Genomic DNA, 19,752 nt, shown 5'->3' with positions numbered 1-19,752 from the left:
ACACCAGTGCCAGTAGATAAATAGGTACCACTGTGGCGGGAAGGTAAACGGTGTTTCCGTGTGCTCTGGTTTCCATCACGGTGTTCTGTTGCGCCAGAAGTGGCTTAGTCATGCTGGCCACATGACCCTGAAAGCTGTCTGTGGACAAATGCCGGCTCCCTCGGCCTGAAAGCGAAATGAGCGCCACACCCCATAGTTATCTTTGACTTAACTGTCCAGGGGTCCTTTACCTTTTGCCTCTGAATACCAGCTGTTTGGAATCACAGGTGTGCAGACTGCTGTTGAGCTCATATCTTGCTTGAAGACTTCCCATGAGCATCTGGTTGTCCACTGTGAGAACAGGAGGGGCCATTAACCTGGTCCAGGAGGTTATTCCTATGTACTAACATTTTGCCTCACATCTCAGGTTCCACAAATTCTAGAAACGTGATCTTCATTAACAAAGGGGAACCGGGGGTTGTGGTTCATCAAATGAACCACACTCTAGACCCTGGACGCTCATGTTGTCCTTCCTCCTCCTCTTTCAATAGACCGATTTCCCCCCATTACCCCAAATGTTGTTCAATGGTCCTTTCAGTACCTCCCTCCCACTTAACATTCCACACTCCAAACCTCTTCCCCCCAAAAAGCACCAACCCTGGTTCATTGTAACCTGTGCCCTATTTCCCCCTGCCCCACATCTTGCTTTCTGAGAGCAGGATATCAAACGAACTATCTTCCTCTTCTTTTCTTTCCATGCTTCTTCATCTACCTTTCTGGTTTTGCTTTTTTAAAGAATTCAAGGCAATGCAGAGCGCGGGGGGGGGGGGGACGACCACAACAACTCAATATAGTAAAGTAATAAGACTGTAAGATCTCCCTAGTTTCCATTATCAGGGATTACTTATTTAAATTATTTTCATCACTGAATAATGATGTAGAATAATAACACCGACTCATCACCCTTTGCAAAATATCTCTGGCACAAGGCATATAGTCTTGCATAATAATTGCGCCCCCACAGTTAATTGAATAAGCTTTTATTTTTCGGCTTGGTTTTTAAAAAATATCCCATATTGCACATAGCATTTGTACAATACCTAAGATATTCCCCCCCCCCCTTTGTTAAAGACGGGGCTATCATCTAACTCAGAGGCTAGCAAGATTTGGTTTGGTGTGGTTAAAAATATGAACAAAATTGGTTCTCTAAACCCAATGTTTCATTTTAAAACAAGAAAAACAAGGTATGATGGAACAGATACTGCCACCTGCAGGTGAAAAGAAGAAATTGTGTGCAACCAGGGGAGGGTGAGAAGAGAGGAAATTAAATGTTCTGTATGATTTGCAAAGGAGGATTTCTCAAGCTAAAGTGTGCTAGAACAACACACTTGGCATCTTCACAGTACCCAGGTAAAGGTAAAGGTACCCCTGCCCGTACGGGCCAGTCTTGACAGACTCTGGGGTTGTGCGCCCATCTCACTTAAGAGGCCAGGGGCCAGCGCTGTCCGGAGACACTTCCGGGTCACATGGCCAGTGTGACATCGCTGCTCTGGCGAGCCAGAGCTGCACACGGAAACGCCGTTTACCTTCCCGCTGGTAAGCGGTCCCTATTTATCTACTTGCACCCGGAGGTGCTTTCGAACTGCTAGGTTGGCAGGCGCTGGGACCGAGCAGCAGGAGCGCACCCCGCAGCAGGGATTCGAACCGCCTTCACAGTACCCAGAGACACTGCCAAAAAAATCCTCCCTCACTGGCCCAAGCAGTAGACTAGACCAAATACTAGCAGGTTCAGAACAGACTACTGTAGACTTTTTTCTCACACTTCCAGTTAATGGTAAAAGAGCACAGCATGCAGTGAGGTGCAGGAGGGGTTGCTCAGGCAAATATTTTAAAAATAAGCATGTATGCAACTCCAAAGGTTTGGGGGCCCATGAAGTTTCTCCAAGATATGCTGTTGTTGATAGAACCCCCTCTTTTTTTGCACATGTTCCTAGGTCTGAAACTCTTTCCCCTGAAATGATGCAACATTCGTTAGCAAGGCTAACAAATGGCAATTAAGGAAAAGCATTCTCTATCATCACACGGCTAGGGATAGCAGGAAAAATCCGACTTGAGTTTGCATTTCGAGGCAAAACTGATTCATTCCAAAACAATGCCCAAATCAAAACACAGCTATCCTTCAAAATTTGCATGTCTCTGAATTTTGCAGAGCAGTTCTCCAGTCAAGTCATGTGTGCAAAAATGCATATACTAGGGTAAAGTGAAGATATAAATTCATATATTAGGAAAAAATAATAAATATTAAAATGTATTGTATTAAGAGAAAATATTTTGAAAAAATGTATTTATTAGGAGAAATCTGTAGAAAGACACGGATGAATTAGGACTTCTGATTTTATCTTTAAATTCACCAACTGAAGCAGAAATGTGGAGAACTGACCTGAAGACTGGAAAAATGACAGAAACCAAAACTGACAGATTTGCCAAACCCTATTGTACATGTTTCAATTTGCTGGAAGCCGCCCATAGTGGGTGGGGCAAACCAGTCAGATGGGTGGCATATAAATAATGAATTTGTTTTTATTTTTATTAAATACAGAAAAATACTTTGTTTTAATTTGTATTTTCTATTCATATTAGTCTTATCTACTGGTGGCAGCCTTGCAAAGACAGTAGGCCTAAATGAAGTTAGAGTATGAATGTATTAAATAAATGAATCTAGCCACTAGTAAATTATACAGCTGTGCAAATTTTCTTGTAACCAAGTTTGTACAAATGCCACTCTTTAAATATTATCCGAAAGTTCTAGGGTGCCACCTTGTGGTTTCAAAATTGCTTTTAAATCAGGAAAAGATAGAATAGAGAAAATCATACGTTTAAAAAAGAGGGTGGGGGAAACTCTTATTTTATTAACGAGAATTGAATTCAATTGTTTCTAAACATTTTAATAAAAATATGCTATGGCTTGTTTGCCAGCTTGTGTAAAACTGTCCTCAAACTCTTAATGTTTAGGGTGCTTATATTAGACTGTGAATGCTTTTGTACAACAATTACCTATTATTATTATTATTATTGCCACCAGAATTTGGAAATCTGGAAAAAGAAAAAAAAACATGGTATTTTTTGTACTGAAGTTACAATGGTTATTGCTAAGGGAAAACATAACCATCTGATTCAAACTGATAAGGAGTACAACTCTTTCCATTTCTATTAAGTAACAACCCCCCCCCCCCGAGCTCATTGCAGCTTACTCCCAGTTAAGTAGGTATAGGATTGCAGCCTGATTCTTCAGGCCTTCCTGAAACAAGAGTCTTTGGGCCTTCTGGATGTTGTTGAGCAACCAGGTCTGTAGGCTTGGCCCTGTGACCGTGGGTGCCTGAGGCCGTGGGTGCCATGCAGCGTGCATAGGGATGCGGGTGGCGCTGTGGTCTAAACCACTGAGCCTCTTGGGCTTGCCAGTGCAAGTAGATAAATAGGTACCACTGTGGCAGAAAGGTAAACAGTGTTCCCATGAGGTCTGGTTTGTCATGGTGTCATGTTGCACCAGAAGTGGTTTAGTCATGCTGACCACAGCTGTCTGTGGACAAACGCCAGCTCCCTCGGCCTGAGAGCGAGATGAGCGCCACAGCCCCATAGTCACCTTTGACTGGACTTAACCATCCAGGGGTCCTTTACCTTTTTTTACCTTTGCAACGTGCGTGGCCTCAACACTGAAATTTGTGGGTGCCTGGTCCCTTCATGGGGAATTTTGTGGGTGCTCGGGCACCCAGTGCCCCAGCACCTATGACTCCAACTCCCATCATCTCTATGGTGGCAGCCCTTGGTTTTTACCAATGCAGGGAAACCATCAACCTGATGCCCAGTTCTCTCACCACATCAGACCACCCAGCTCCATCTTGGTGATGGGGTCACCATCAGAGTGCTACTCTTGCCAGTTGTTGAAATGCTATGGAAGACAATGCAATACCCACAAGGTTGACCAGAACAGCCACAATGATTCCTTCAATCTCAGCCGGTGGGGGTGGGGATGCTATCGCAGTCATACACGTCGCGGCTGGAAGCCGCTCTTGTATGTAGAGGATCATGTTACATCTTTCCAGGGGTTTAACAAGTATACAGAGATGTCGATGGCTTGGGACACACATGAACTAGACCCGAATACAAAGCAACACCTCTTCCTTGCCTGCAAATACTTGATCAAGGAAAGCAAAACCAGCAAGAAAATCACCATCAGGTTCAGCCCAACCCTAAACGGCCTCGGCCCAGTATACCTGAAGGATTGTCTCCACCCCCAACGTTCAGCCCAGACACTGAAGTTCAGCTGCGAGGGCCTTCTGGGAGTTCCCTCCCTGCAAGAAGCGAAACCACAGGGAACAAGGCAGAGGGTGTTCTCAGTGGTGGTGGCGCCCGCCTTGTAAAACAGCCTCCCATCAAATGTCAAGGAAATAAACAGCTACAGTGGTACCTCGGGTTAAGTACTTAATTTGTTCCGGAGGTCCGTTCTTAACCTGAAACTGTTCTTAACCTGAAGCACCACTTTAGCTAATGGGGCCTCCCGCTGCTGCCACGCTGCCAGAGCACGATTTCTGTTCTCATCCTGAAGCAAAGTTCTTAACCCGAGGTACTATTTCTGGGTTAGAAGAGTCTGTAACCTGAAGCGTATGTAACCTGAAGCTTATGTAACCTGAGGTACCACTGTATCTGACTTTTAGAAGACATCTGAAGGCAACCCTGTTTAGGGAAGTTTTTAACGTTTGATGTTTTATCATGTTTTTAATATTCTGTTGGAAGTCACCCAGAGTGGCTGGGGAAACCCAGCCAGATGGGCAGGGAATAAATAATAAATTATTATTATTATATTTTGCTGGCAGGGCCTGAGCAGAAAATGATCCCTGCCCCCCATCCAATTCCAAATCAAGGTACGTTAATATCCAATGACAATCAAGTTATTTCCGCCACAGAGGCAGAATCAATCCACAAGGGCCTCTTCCCAGGAGTAAGAAAAGCAGTCAGTGAGTGATCCCACAGGTTTTAATAATTACTTTGGAGTGTATTAGCTGTAAAATGCAGCTTAAGCATAAACGGAAACTGTCATTTAAACTGTGCTGTCATTTAAATCAGTAGTACAGTCCCATTTTATCCCAATTTGCACAGTGCTTTCTTTTTTTAAAAAAAAATGCTTTGGGTTTTTTGCTTTCTCTTTTAGGCTAAGGACAATTATAGGCTCACAAGCCACCACGCACAGAGCAACTTCAAAACAGGTTAGAAACGTCTATTCTTTCGTAGCCGATTTGTAATGTTTCAAAGTGCGAGCAGACGGATCTGTGGCCTTGATCCACTTTGGCATCCAGTAGTGAGGGAGCCAATCGGAGCGGCCTGGAAAATGCTTCTCAAAGATCTGGCGGTAGTAATAGCCTTCTTTTGTTTTAGGGGGGTTGAAGGGGAATTTCTCCGCCGCCTTCTCCAGCAGAAGATCATCAACCTATGGGCACAAAAGGGAAAGAAAATTGAAACCGTGAGAACTGCAAACATAAATCCCAGTTTTTGACTAGCTATCCAAGTTTACGACTCCCCCTGCGCAAATGAGTCCATGTCTTCCTGACAGATCTGTTACATATTTTGGAAAATCTGCTTGTTTGAAATGCATTTGGACACCTCTGAAGATACTGAGGGATGCATGAGGGATTCCCAAGATCAAGGAGCAGGCTTTGGCCTATGTCTGGATACAACAGGACACCAAGATGGTGGCTTGGGACTTTCAAAACTGCACTGAACTTTTGGTTTCTTAGCACTCCCGAGTAACACTGGGTATGAGAGGCTGCCGGTACAAAAGTTACCTGTCAGCAAAGCAAGACCCGATCGATTTTCACTTGTGAAAAGGATGGGGAACCTGTGGCCCTCCAGAGACTGCTGAAGCCCAACTCCCATCATTTCTGAACATTGCAATGATCAGTTTTGGAGGCCAACAACTACTCAAGGTCCACAGGTTCCCCACCCTATTGAAATTCTTTAACACAACAGGCCATGGAGTTTGTTTCGCAAGCCAGCACTGCAGCTGAGCGAAACATCCTTGGGTATAATCTCACAGCTACCACTTCACTTATTACAAGTGATTGGCACATCTGCATTTTCATTCACAAGTGTAAGAGTGCTAGTTTAGCAGTTTTCAAGTAAACATGGGGGTCTGAAGCTGGGTTCAAATCCCTCCTCAGTTGTAGAGCTCTCAGCAAGTGACTTGGGCCAGTTGCTATATCCCAGACTAAGTACCTCACACAGTTGTTGCAAGGATAAAATGGGAGAGGGAAGAGAACTTGGTTTTTCTTTATTAGGAAGTCAGCGTGGTGTGCAATGTACAAAGTGTTATACAGGCATCACCACCCCAATTTACACACATTCAATTCACACGTGTTTCTTAGTACAAAAAGTACTGGTCTGATGTGTAGAGATCTTTCCTATTCTACTGAGTTCAAGAGTGTTCTGGAAGGTTTCTTTCTATGTGTAAGAAGCAGGCAGAAGGTTTCTGATGTTTGGGTTATTCCTTCTGGGAAGCTGAGTACAACTGGTTTAAACTGGTTCTGTTATCCTTTCTGTCAAGGTCATGCTGACTATAATAGTCAGGCCAGGAGGAGCCTGGGTTTCTCACTTTCTCTTTCTATCTCTTTGTTCTGGTGTAGTGTTCGGTATAATATAGTTTTAAGGTTTAGTCTTATTATAAGTTATAATATTAATTATTATTATTATTTATTTGTACCCCGCCCATCTGGCTGGGTTTCACCAGCCACTCTGGGCGGCTTCCAAAAAAGATAAAAAAATACATTAAAACATCAGTCATTAAAAACTCCCCTAAATAGGGCTGCCTTCAGATGTCTTCTAAACATCAGATAGTTGTTTATCTCTTTGACATCTGACAGGATGGCGTTCTACAGGGCGGGCGCCACTTCCTTATTGTAAGTTTAAATTCAGTCTGCTGCAACTAGATTTCTTATGGACTCTGCCAATCCTGAATGTATTGGATTTGTGAACATTATGCTCAATTGCCTTCAGTAGCAGTAAAGCTCTGCTGGATGAAGTACAATTGCCTCTGGTCTATTTTTTGGCTCCAGAACCACTAACCCTCGAAGTGGGGGGAGAGACCTGAAGCATCTCAGCAAAGAAGAAGAAGGGTTTGGATTTGATATCCCGCTTTATCACTACCCGAAGGAGTCTCAAAGCGGCTAACATTCTCCTTTCCCTTCCTCCCCCACAACAAACACTCTGTGAGGTGAGTGAGGCTGAGAGACATCAGAGAAGTGTGACTGGCCCAAGGTCACCCAGCAGCTGCATGTGGAGGAGCGGGGAATCGAACCTGGTTCACCAGATTATGAGTCTACCACTCTTAACCATTACACCACACTGCCCCTCCAGCTTGTGAGAAGACCCTCTCCGGAGCCAAAAGAGGGTGTCTCCTTCAGGCTCCACAGAGGGTCTCCTTGCGAGCTGTAGGCACAGCGAGGTGTTCCCCATTTATGTGGATTTCATGGAGGCATAACATAACCCCCATGTAAATGGAGAGTCACCTATATAAATATGTGAACTCACCTGAAAGACACACACAAAAAGCAACTTCTATAAGTTTCAGACTTGTAGAAGACTATAAAAGATGTAACAGTGTACCTGAGTATCAATATAGTCTTGGAGGATTGAGAACCATGATTTCTTGACAGAAGTTAAGCCATCGCTGAAGGCTTCTTTGGGTCTCCAGAGTATCTCTTTAGGCAATAAGTTGGTATCTTCAAAGGCCTCTCTTAAAAGGTGTTTCTCAATTCCATTCTGTTAAGAGATACCACAAATATCAGCCACCAAAAGACTGACATTAAAATATAAAAAAGATTTAGACTAGAAACACAATCCGTTGTTTCAGAAGCAGCTCCGTTAGACAGTGCCAGACACAACACAGCATTTTAAGAATGAAGTTAGAGAGGTAAATGCCAAAGTCAATCATACGGTTTGGTGTATTAAGCTGGAATTCTAAATAGACTCCCAGGTGAGACTCAACCTTTCATCAATGTGCTGGTGATCATAGCCTAAGCCTGAACTTCTGAACATGCTTAATAAGGAAGGCGCCTCGCTGAATTTAATAGGGCTAACCTCTCAGTAAACCTGTCTGGGATTACAGTATAAATTTCCTAGCTTGGTTATATGTGCATAGTTTACCTTTGGTGTTCTGAGTTCTGCTGGCAAAGACAGGTAATAAGCAGTAAACTGGTGGTCCAAAAATGGAACTCTCATTTCCAGACTGAAAAAGAGAAAACATCAATAGCTACTTATTAAACTTATAAGTAGATGTTGTTTTTGTACGAGAATATATCTAAGAGACTTACAGTAACAACTAAGAAATCCTAAAGCCATTTGTAGTCAGACACTTGCACAGAGCTCTAAATGCAATATTTTTCCTTGTGCAACGTCTATACATTTCAAAAGCTTCTCACTGTGCTAGGCTATAAACAGCGCCACCTACCGGACAACAGGCTCTCTCGTCTCTTTCTTGAAAAAACCCCAAACCACCATAGAGAATCAGTGTTAAAGAATTGATTTCAATTTAACTTTAAATAAGGACCGTAGTTTGTTTTTAGTTCTTCCTGGAGACTCGTTGCAGATTACTGAAAAACTAAAAGGTACCCCAAGTTTGACGTCTACCTTAGAAGCAATGGCAATGCATTTTTACTTTTGTCCCATTGACACTGCAATATAGCGTTACAAAGCAGACCTACCCATGGGCAGCTGTTGTCCTGTCTGCACGGAGGACATCGAAGAGGTAGAGTTCTCGGAGGAGCCTCTCGCTTTCCTCTGCAGCTTCTTCTGGGGTGGGTGCCTGCATCAAGGACATAGGAGAAAGATGACCTTCCTGGGCAAGGAACTTGGGCTAACACGTGCAAACGTAAATCAGCAGAGGATACAGGGCTGCAGCATCCATTTAAAACTCATAGCATCCACCAAAGAATCCTGGAAACTGTAACTTACCCTGCACAGAGCTACAATTCCCAGCACCCTCAACAGACTACAGTCCCCAGAATTCTTTGGGGGAAAGTTACGTGCTTTAAATGGATGCTATGGATGTGACGTCGGTAGCACAGAGGTTGCCTTGTATGCAGAAAGCTCCAGTTCCAATCCCTGGCATTTTCAGGCAGAGCTAGGAGAGCACTAGGCAGAGAGCTGCTGCCAGTCCGTGTACACCTGTGTTTTCCCAAACTTGGGTCTCCAGCTGTTTTTGGACTACAACTCGCATCATCCCTAGCAGGGCCTTCTCTGCAGTGGCTCCCCGTCTGTGGAATGCTCTCCCCAGGGACGTTCACCTGGCGCCTTCATTATACACCTTCAGGTGTACTCTGGTTTCACCTCAGATCGTATAGATCTTTCGCCTTTTGCTCTCTTATTGTGGTGTGTTCATCCGCAGGCAAGAATGAGCATTATTTGAGAAACGCAACAAGCATCTTACCTTATGAAAATAGATGTATCCTTGTGTCAACTCATCTGAGCCTTCTCCTGAGAAAATGACGGCGCTGTCCGTTTTCTCCCGTATGTATTTGGAGACCAGATACATGCCTAGTCATGGAGAGACCATTTCAAAAAACAACTTTGTTTGTTTTCCCAAACTACATCCTTAGGCCAAGGCTTCCCCTAACATGCCACTTAAGCAGTATCGTCTGAAGAAAGGCGTAGATAAAGACAGGCGCTCCTATCTTTGTAAGCTTCACTTTATAGCAGGAATAGAAGGCCCATTCTGGAGGGGTGACATCAGGTGACTGACAGGTGGGAAACCCCGCCCATGTGTCAAAATGGGCCTGTAAGGATGGACCTGCTTCAACAGCACCTTCCTCTCAGGGGAAGAAGGGGGAAAAATATGTATCTTACCCACTGAAGCTCGTACAGTTGTAATGTCGTAGGTTTCCAAGGAAAGGATAACGTCTTCTAGTACCTGAATACCTTCTTCAGAATTAAAAATGACCTCATGGTGTTCACTCCCAATGTAAGCTGCTACCTGTTAATAAGAATTTATATTAAGTGACCTGCGAAGTAGCTCACCTGGGATTCAAGGCCAAAGTTAAGCTGCATCTAGAATGAAGAAGCAGCTTATGGTTAGGCAAGGCAGCACAGTCGTACCTCGGAAGTTGAATGGAATCCGTTCCGGAAGTCCGTTAGGCTTCCAAAATGTTTGGAAACGAAGGCACGGCTTCTGATTGGCTGCAGGAGCTTCCTGCAGCCAATCAGAAGCCACAGAAGCTGCGCCGGATGTTCGGATTCCAAAGAACATTCGCAAACCGGTTTGCAGCATTCTGGAGCCAAAACGTTTGAGGCGCAATGTGTTTGACTTCTGAGATACAACTGTATATACACCAATCTATTTATTTCTTTTTAAAAAAATCTACACCCCCAAATAATCTCAAGTCCAGGTCAAGAAAAGCTGAATTCTACTATTTTCCTTTTGCAAACCAACCTATTTAATTATGTACAATATAATTTGCTCCTGCTAATTATGGGGTAGAGCAATGAGTTATGCAAAGCGCTGGTGCAAAAAGAAAAGCCCTGCAGGATCCAACCAAAAGGCCTTTGTAGTCCAGCATCCCAGGGTGGCCAACTGTATATTTCTGAGACGCTCACAGGCAGGGCATTAAAGCCGCCTTCCTGCGAATGTCATTCAGTGGTATCTTCTGAAGATGGAGGTTTCATGTTTAATTGGGTAGCCTTCACAAACACGTCTAATCCTCATTTTAAAAAAGACCATCACTGCATCTTGTAGCAGTGAGTTCCATCAATTAAATTATGCATTGTGTGAAGAAGCTCTCTGTTTTGCCTGTCCTGAATCTAACTGTACGAAGGCATGAACAACTTAGGCTCAGGATACCTTAACAACCACCTTACTCTCCTATGTCCCAGGTCTAGCATTGAAATCATCTGGGGCAGCACTATGAGTGAATCACCCATAGATCAGAATCCCAGCTCACGTCAACAAGGAATCATGCCTTCAGTGTAATGGGCTACAAACCTGCTCATTTAAAAAAGTCTAGATTCTCAACATGACTTATCCTGTGTCATCTACTACACATTTTGGAAAGATGTTTGTTTGCTGTGTGTTTAGACACACTTCCAAACATATTGTAACCAACATTTCAATATGGATCCTGAGATAAAGGAGCAAGTTTTCACCTATGTTTGAGTACGACCGCACACCATTTTGAATCACAATGGCAGACCAAACCTTTCAAAGCTGTGCTGGTTTTAACCATGGATTTCAAAACTGCACTAATTTATTGGTTTCTTTGATCAGTGTCAGGTTTGAGGTTGCTGGTTCTCTATAGAGTGTGATACAGGTGAATGTGGAGCCTGTGCCTTCTGAACTAAAATAGTACTATACCTTTCTTGCAGCCAGCAGGTCAGGAGCATCTTCCATGCCAATTGCAAAGGTTTGTAATGGGTAGCGAGTGTTTCCTTCTTTCATCAATTTGATTAGCATTGAAGCAACCAAGCTAGAATCCAGGCCGCCTGTCAAAACATCATTAGCAGTTATGCCTAACCAGGAACATGTAGCTTTCTGTGCTGTATCCAGCCACCTGCCAGTCAGAATTACTTGCCAAGAAAAAGTGTTGCCTGCATTTTATGGTCTGGTTTAATGGTTTCCATTAAATTGTTTCTATATTGGGGGGATGGGGACCCATGCACCTACGGTAAGGTTGTGGCTGTATTAGTGAAAGGCAATGGTAATCATAAAACACATTATTTTTTACCTGACAAGAGACAGCCAATTCTTCTGTGAGCCATCAAACGTTTTCTGACAGCATTTTCAAACAAAAGCCGAATGTTGCTTTTAACTGTTTCAACATCAAAACCTATCAAGAGAAAAAAAGATTCATTTATTAATACTCCACTTTTTAACCAAGAAGCTGGTGGTGGCATGTAAGTATTCCTCACCCTCTGTTTTTAATTTTCTTACAAGGTAGGTTAAGATGAAAGATAGCCACTGGCCCAAGGTGAGCTTTCATGGCTGAGCCATGGTCTCCCTGATAGTGGACCAAGACCTTATCCATGACACCATCCTGGCTCTCCATACCAGTGATGTGGCTCTCAAGAAGTTGTTGGGCTCCAACTCCAATCAGCCTCAGACGTGGCCAATGGTCAAGGATTACGAGACTTGTAATCCAACAACATTTGGAGGGTGAGGTGTTTCCAAGCCGCAGTTCCCTGGGTTAGCACGTCACAGGGAACTATGGCTTGTTTAAAGCAGAACCTTCCAAGTATTTGAACCCAGCACTCTACCCACACATTGGCTTTTCAAAATCAGACTGTTTAGACAGAACATAAAGTTCTCCATCAGAAACACATAATTTAATCATGGTTTGATAATTCGTAGTCTATTCCCCAACAGCAATGTACGAAGCCTCAAGGCATCATATCCCTAGAACAGTAAATTTGCACCTTTACTAAGGCAGGAAGAAGACTATTTTAGATTTGCTGTTACCCGAGGGGAGATTTTGTACAGCGCTGTAGGCAGCATGCAGAGGTTCATCTTTAGGGCTGTGAAATTTCACCACTTCCACTGAGGTAACTTTGCCATTTGGCTTTAAATCCAACACTTCATAGTGTCCTGGAAGGAAAGGGTCCACTCTGGGATCAAGGGACATGCTGTGCTTCAAGTTGATAAGACCTAAATATGTAACAAGACATTATGGGGTACAGGGGGAGAGAAGGCAGAAATGGTGTTAGCTTTTGCCCACGTAACATAAAATATGCACTGTCAAAGCATCAGAAATTTTCAGAACTGTAACAGCTAACTACAGCATTATAAGAAATGTGGCAAATCTAACCCTGGGCCAGCACATGGTTAGGAAAAAGATATATAGGGAGACAGTAGCTTTCAACCTTTGCAAATAAAGGAGCCACCTACAAGACCAAACTGCAACACACACACACCCTATATCTATATCTATATCATCTATATCATCTATATCTATATCTGTCTGTCTGTCTGTCTGTCTGTCTAATATAACATGAAAGAGTGTGTGACTATGGGAATTGTAATCCATAACATCTGGAAGGCACCAGGGTGCTGAAAGCTACTACTACACATATACCCCTTTCTCTTCTTTTAGCATGGCCAGATGCAGATGACTTATATCTACAGTCATAGCTCGGGTTGAAGTAGCTTTGGGTTGAGCGTTTTCGGGTTGTGCTCTGTGACAACCCGGAAGTGAGAGAATGCGCTACTTCCGGGTTTTGCCGCTCGCGCATGCGCAGACGCTCAAAATGGCGTCAGTGCATGCGCGGAAGCGGCGAATCGCGACCCGCACAGATGCGAGTTGCGTTCGCTTCAGGATGCGAACAGGGCTCTGGAACGGATCCCATTCGCATCCAGAGGTACCACTGTATTTTGAACAGTTTATGAAGGGGGAAACGTGCAAAGCAAAAGGAGGGCACACAATTTTTTTGTCTATCAATAAAGGAGACAAGTACACATATCAGTGTGATGACTCTAGTAAATGCAAACGTCTTTCTCTCTCGCCTGACCTCAAATCTAATCAAACCCTGCACACATCCGACCTGCTGAGAGCCCTGCTGGAGAAAGTCCATGCCGGAGGCACGATCACTGTCAGTAAGTGAATCAGCACTCATTAGTCAAGGCTTGTGGCTCTCTCAGTGTTGCTACGTTCCAACTCCCATCGTTCCTGACCACTGGCCATGTTGGCTGGGGGCTGATGGGGTCCGACAGCATCTTCCCCATCCCCAGGAGTTAGAGCACCTCACTACACTTTTGTAGACGGTACCCTCTGAACTCGCCATCTTTGCAGAGAAACAGAACCCAGTGACGCACAAGCTGAGATGCATTGGTCCCTCAGTATACTAGATACCCCTGTCTCATGTTCTATTAATAAAAACAAAAACCTCCACTTTCTTCACATGACCCGAACCTGAAGGAGTTATTTCCCCCAATATTTGTGGTTCAGCCCTTGCCTAGATGGTGCCAATTCAAGTCGGCATGGCTTTGTTGTTTTCATACTCTGATCAACCGGAGCTCCACGAGAGGCACACAGCCCCCTTTGTCACAACAATAGCTCCATGCAATGCAGGGCTCAGGGGTATTTACAATGGCCCAGCCTCCACTCATTGTGTTTCCTCTGGTTGCTTGCTTGCAACAAGAGGACCTTGTTATCCATATGAGCCAGGGGGCTGATCCCCAAGAGTCCCCAGTAACAGCCCCCTCTCCTTCTATTGCCCTGGTTTAGAGGACAGCCTCCTCAACAGGCACAGCTTGCTGAAGAAGAGCTGCTCTCTGCTTTTCCTGCATTAGAATAGCTCACACTTGTGCTTCAGAATTTCTCTTTCTCCCTTCAGCTCTGATGCAGATACCCCTGCTGCTTCTCAGCAAGGAAATGTAACACATTCTACCTTCCCTCTCTAAACCGGCCCTGCCGTGCAGCCTCCCTCCTCAATGAATTCCTCCTGCCTCTACTGCCCCTTCGGTTTAAGCAGACAATGGCTGGGCCAGCTTGACAAATGCCCATGCAAACTTATCTCTTATTTTTTTAACAACCTGCACTAACAAATCTTGCTTGTTCACAATAAACTGTACACTTAGATTATTATATATATCCTGCTCTCCCCAGCCAAAGCTGGGCTCAGAGCGGCTAACAACAGTAAAATAATACAGCATTCTAAAATCAATTCATTATAAAATCAGTTCAAATCAAATTGATGGCAACCATTGGGCTAGAGCTCTGTGAAGAATTACCAAAGGAGGGGGTCAGGCTGTGCCTTGGCCAAAGGCCTGGTGGAACAGCTCTGTCTTGCAGGCCCTGTGGAAAGATGTCAAGTCCCACAGGGCCCTAGTCTCTTGTGACAGAGCGTTCCACCAGATCGGAGCCACAGCTGAAAAAGCCCTGGCTCTGGTTGAGGCCAGCCTAACCTCTCTGTGGCCTGGGACCTCCAAGATGTTTTTGTTTGAAGACTGTAAAGTCCTCCATGGGACATACCAGGAGAGGCATATTTTCCTCTTATTAGTACTAGAAGCTCAATTCAGTTTGCTACAGGTGTAACACTCAAGCACAGAGAGATCTCTATAGAACCAGGGGAGGGAAAGTTTTGGCCTTCCAGATGTTGCTGAACTACAACTCCCATCTGCATCAGCAAGTGTGGCCAAAGGCCAGGGATGATGAAGGTTGTAGTTCAGCAACATATGGAGGACCGAAGGTTCCCCACACCTGCCGTAGAGTATAGACAAACCTATCTCCATCTTCTGCAGTGTGTGTGTGCATGGATACTGTGTGTGCTAGGCTAGTACAGGCAAGAGGAGGCTTCTGAGTAACTCCTTATCTCTGTCTAGACGTATCCCACTACGCTGAGTGAATAAGTGCAACCGTGTAGGGGTGGCGCTGGACAGAGAGATGGGTCTTCCATTATTTATACTGCTTAGTGTGAAAATGCATACACACCATAAAGAATTTGAGGAATGGGGGCAGAGGGAGACAGAGCGAAAACTGGTCTGGAAGCCATTACACCCATCTTAAACTTGATCACATCCTACATATTTCTATCATGGGATAAAACAAACAGAAAGCTAAGGTGCACACCAAAACAAGGCACCAAATAATTACTGCAAGTACTGCTGAAAGCTGTCACAAATTTGGTCAAAGCAAGGTGTCAAGTAGACACTACTTCATTCAGGGCAAACATACTTCCATAAAAGTGAGATGAAGCAACATCTTTCATAAAGAGAAGAGATTAAACAATTAGGTTTATTGTGGCAGGATCAAGTTGCAGCAATATCTGTACCACATGAAGGCAATTTCAAAAGAGATTCAGAGTTTGAGGTTACCTTTGGCCTCAGAGCAGACGCCCAGGAATCCATCATCTGTCAGGACCTTGAACAACGGTCTGACTCCGTATGTATCTCTTCCCAGAAACACTTTTCTATTTGCTGTGTCAAGCAAAATGAATGCAAACACACCATCCAGCAGGGAGGCTGTTTGCTCTATTCCTCCCTTGTTGTAAAGATGAAGGATTACTTCTCCATCGACCAAGGTCTGGTAATCAAATTCAAACTTCTTTTGCAGCTTCAAAAGAGAAAGAAATGAGTTTTTTTAAGAATGAAACCAATGCATGTTGTCAGGCACACATGAAAGGAAGGCATTTTTACACCCTAAAAGGGAAATAATTATACATTAACGTTCAAATGCCGTAGATTAGTTTTGTCAATAAGTGCTGGAAAGATGTGCAGTTGTCTCTTCAGAATGCAACTAAACCATCTGAATGATTCAAAAAGTAAACTAAGGGGCTGCTGTCTCAGAATATCCAATCTCATGAATTAAGCTTGGGATAAAGTTTTTTCCCCTCATCCTACACCTTTCACGACAAAATGCTTTGAATGCGTTCAGAGAAGTGCACTCGTGAAGGTTAAAAAGGAGGGATCCTATCAAATATTTCTACTGAGCATTTTAAACACGGAGCCAAAGCAAAAAATATTTTGTAGCACAAACTTATATTTTTATTTATTATTATATTTGTATGCCACCTTGCTTCCAAGAAGCTCAAATGGGGGGGGGTGTTGTTTATAAACAATTTTTATTTATATGCTGCATTTTGGCTCAAGTCCTTCCAAAGCAGCTTACAAAAACTCGTTAAAACAACAAATAAATATTTTGAACATGCAAAGCTAGTTCTAAAGAGATCATTGAAGCAAGCGTTGAGGTGGTTGTTGTCGTTTACCTTTTTGAAGTTATAGATTTCTCCATTGTAACACAGCCACAAGTAAGGGAATTTCTTCACCCGTATGGGTTGCATTCCATAGAGCTGGTCAACAATCGCAAGACGGTGGAAGCCAAAACAGCAGTTGGTGAATCCATTGACGTTCTCAAACCGAAACGCATCTGGACCTCTGTGGGCTATTTTCATTGCACAAAGACATTGAGCAGAGAGGCATTCGTCACTTCCGAAAAGGGCCCAAATGCCACACATGGTGGTATCTGCTCAAGGCTGTTGGGGGAAAGTAGCAACGTTCCTGAGTTCAGTTACAAGCCAATGATCTCCAGAGCAAGGTGGGTAGCACAATGTTCTGCCCAGTGACTGCACTGCCTTCTAGACAAGCTTCCAGGTGCTTTGTGCCAGTGATGGGGAGCACCAGAGTCAAGGGGGCAGAACAATAAATGTACATTTAACCTTTGTAAAATTTCTACACACACACACCCTTCTTTGTCCTTCATCCAGGAAAGCAAGATTCATGGACACTTGCCAGCTAAGCCAACAGGAAACACTTGGAGGGTCTGAAAGTATTACACAACTATTCACACTATCCAGAGTTTTACTCTTCATAGAATGAAGGGTGATAGCCAACATTTACTCATACTCAGAACAGACCCATGCAAAGTATGACTAACACTAGGTATATCACTTTGTAACTCCAGTCTGGGAGTATGTTCCACTGAAGTCAATGGGATTTACTTCTGGAGCAGTTGTAAGTTTTACTCAGAGCAGGCCCACTGAAATAAATGAACGTGACTAACTGTAGGTCCACTACTTTCAACTCTGAATAAAACTTAGTTGAATACCACCCACTCTATGTTTATAGGATTGCACTGTTAAAAGGACTATCATACTGGCACTCATCTTAAACAAATAATAATTACGCTAAGGACTTGGTCGGCAGTGAATGACAAGATTTGCAATAAGTCTTAATTTCTGAAGACAAGAAAGGCTAACATAAGGGGAGGGGAGAAGACAAGAGAGTATCCCTAGGGCAGACTTCTACACTCTTACATTTTATACTCTTTCCCCAAACTACAGAGAAAAGATTCTAGCCATTTTGCAGTTCAGCACATATTACTCATAGAAGTTGAGAAGGGGCTCTTCCTGATGTTGTTTGACTACAACTCCCATCAGCCTCGGCCACCCAGGGATGATTGCAGCTGTCCTCCAACAACATATGGAGGCCCACAAGTTAGTTATAACTCAAGGGTAGCTATCAGAAGACAATGCCTAACATAATCAAAGAAAGAAAAAACCGCGCCTTTTTCTTTTTGCCTGGCAACATACCCAAGTACCTGTAAGAACTGCATGACAACCAGACATTCAACAGGTGCAGCTAAACGAAATAGTCCCAAATGTTGCAACCTTTCCTGTCAAGCGGCTTGGTTGTCCTTTTCTCGGCAAGGGAGCAGAGGAGACCACAGACCGGACACATAATTGCTAACGTGCTCACATCACAGATCGGTATAACGGCATTATGACACGCCCCACAAACTCGTTTCCTTACGACCCCAAAGCATTGAACCTGCCTCTCTCCTTCTCTCCTTCCTTCCTTCCTTCCTTCCTTCCTTCCTTCCTCCCCCCCACCCCACAATAGCTACCATACACTCCGTCTGAATGCTGGATCTCGCCCTGCCACGCACCTGAGCTCTTTTTGCAGAAAGTGTGCCGGGGTGGGGCGAGAATAGCAAGGAAGGACCAGGTACAATCCGGACTCCAAGAAAGTCTCCCCTCCTCGCTTCGCCCGTTACCTGCCGGTGATCCTGCACCGGGAAATGAAATGACAGCTCCGCAGCAAGCCAGAAGAGATTGCACCCACCGGCCAGCTCCGCCGCTCAACCTCGTGCTGCCTTAAACGGGACTTGAACGGGAAGGAGGCAAGCGGAAGCCGCCGCTGCCTGCGCCGGCCTCGTGTAACACACAGGCGGATTTCATCAGCCCCGCGCTACGCCCCGCCTCCTGCGCGGGCTTCCCGGTCCCGCTGGGCGGAGGCGATGCAGATCAGTCTGGGCGGGTTGGCTAGCGGCGTGTCAAGGGGGTGGCCGCCCGCTATTCTTATCACCTGTAGCTTGCTTTTTAGTCCCGCTCTTCTCACGAGGCTGTGTATATATCCGGCCTACCACCCCCCAGTTTTGTCACCCCGCACAACAACCCTGAGAGGTTGGCAGTGACTGATTTGCGTATACGCTAAACAAGCTGTAGCTTAGGGCCCCACTTTCTTGGGGGCCCCCAAAAAATTGTAAAGAAAAAACAACTGGATGTACATTTCCAAAATATAAGATAAAAAACAAAATAAAAGCTACATACAGCAAGAGTGTTTTGTGTTGTGTAGGCTCCTATGATGTAAGTAATGGGCTCCGCCTGCTATGCTCCCTAAAACATCACTGGTTTGCTCATTTTTATATATAGGGTGCCTGCATTCTTCTTAATTGTATTTCAGTTCAACAATTACTTTGATAAAATACATATTTTGTTATGTGCAAATGGCTTTAGATACCTATTAGGTCCATAAATTACCATATAACACATATTCAACACAAAAAAGCGACAATTTGTTGTTGACAAAGGACAGCTGGACGTATAAAGGGCCCCATTACCTTCAGGAGCTTAGAACCTCATCAAACCTAAATCCAGCCCTGGAGGTTGGTCAAGGAGAGAAAGTCATGGATACTGATTTCTTGCAACTATTTCCATCCCACATCAACCCTGCGAGGCAGGGAGTGGGGGAGAGAGAATAATAACTGGTGTTTATTTAATGTTTACTGTTACTGAGTTCCCACATGTGGGTATCCAAATCCTTCCACTGTTTTAAAAATGGGGAAAAGCAATATTGACATATTAAGACATCACCAGGCTCTTTCCCCAAGGGCACCTGGTGGTTGAATGAGTAGGCAGCTGCAGCAAGGTGGGATTGGCTTTGCCTGTGATTCTCTTTCTCCGAATCCTTCTCAAAGAGCAGCTGGTGGTAGGTGGCCCTATGCCCCCCCCCAATAGCAGCAACCA

General features: G+C 44.3%; 1 protein-coding gene across 2 annotated transcripts; it reads right to left on the bottom strand.

Moving 5' to 3' along the window:
* Window positions 1–4,992: 4,992 nt before the first annotated feature.
* ASNS (asparagine synthetase (glutamine-hydrolyzing)) lies at window positions 4,993–18,677 on the bottom strand. Of its 2 annotated transcripts, none has more exons than XM_081882862.1 (12): window positions 18,393–18,677; window positions 16,714–16,980; window positions 15,824–16,061; window positions 12,473–12,658; window positions 11,742–11,843; window positions 11,372–11,499; window positions 9,871–9,997; window positions 9,455–9,561; window positions 8,730–8,830; window positions 8,173–8,254; window positions 7,633–7,788; window positions 4,993–5,461 (listed from the first exon to the last, which is right to left on the bottom strand). In XM_081882862.1, exons 2-12 carry the CDS (start codon window positions 16,960–16,962, stop codon window positions 5,252–5,254), a joined length of 1,686 nt encoding a protein of 561 aa, XP_081738988.1. In that variant the 5' UTR covers window positions 16,963–16,980; window positions 18,393–18,677; the 3' UTR covers window positions 4,993–5,251. The 2 variants fall into 2 exon arrangements, with proteins under 2 accessions (XP_081738988.1, XP_081738987.1); XM_081882861.1 differs by having other exon boundaries at window positions 18,501–18,676.
* Window positions 18,678–19,752: the final 1,075 nt, after the last annotated feature.

Source organism: Podarcis melisellensis (genome assembly GCF_964234715.1).
Source record: "Podarcis melisellensis genome assembly, chromosome: 12".
Taxonomy (NCBI): Eukaryota; Metazoa; Chordata; class Lepidosauria; order Squamata; family Lacertidae; genus Podarcis; species Podarcis melisellensis.
This window is presented reverse-complemented; position numbering and strand designations above follow the sequence as displayed.

What these genes read in the sequence shown, in the direction of transcription:
- ASNS (XM_081882862.1), bottom strand. Translation starts at nt 16,962, where the DNA reads ATGTGTGGCATTTGGGCCCTTTTCGGAAGTGACGAATGCCTCTCTGCT. An exon ending in AACTGTACGAGCTTCAGTGG is followed by an intron (nt 9,562 to 9,870) that starts GTAAGATACATA and finishes CTCCATGACTAG; the next exon opens with GCATGTATCTGGTCTCCAAA. An exon ending in AAGACTATATTGATACTCAG is followed by an intron (nt 5,462 to 7,632) that starts GTACACTGTTAC and finishes TTGTGCCCATAG; the next exon opens with GTTGATGATCTTCTGCTGGA.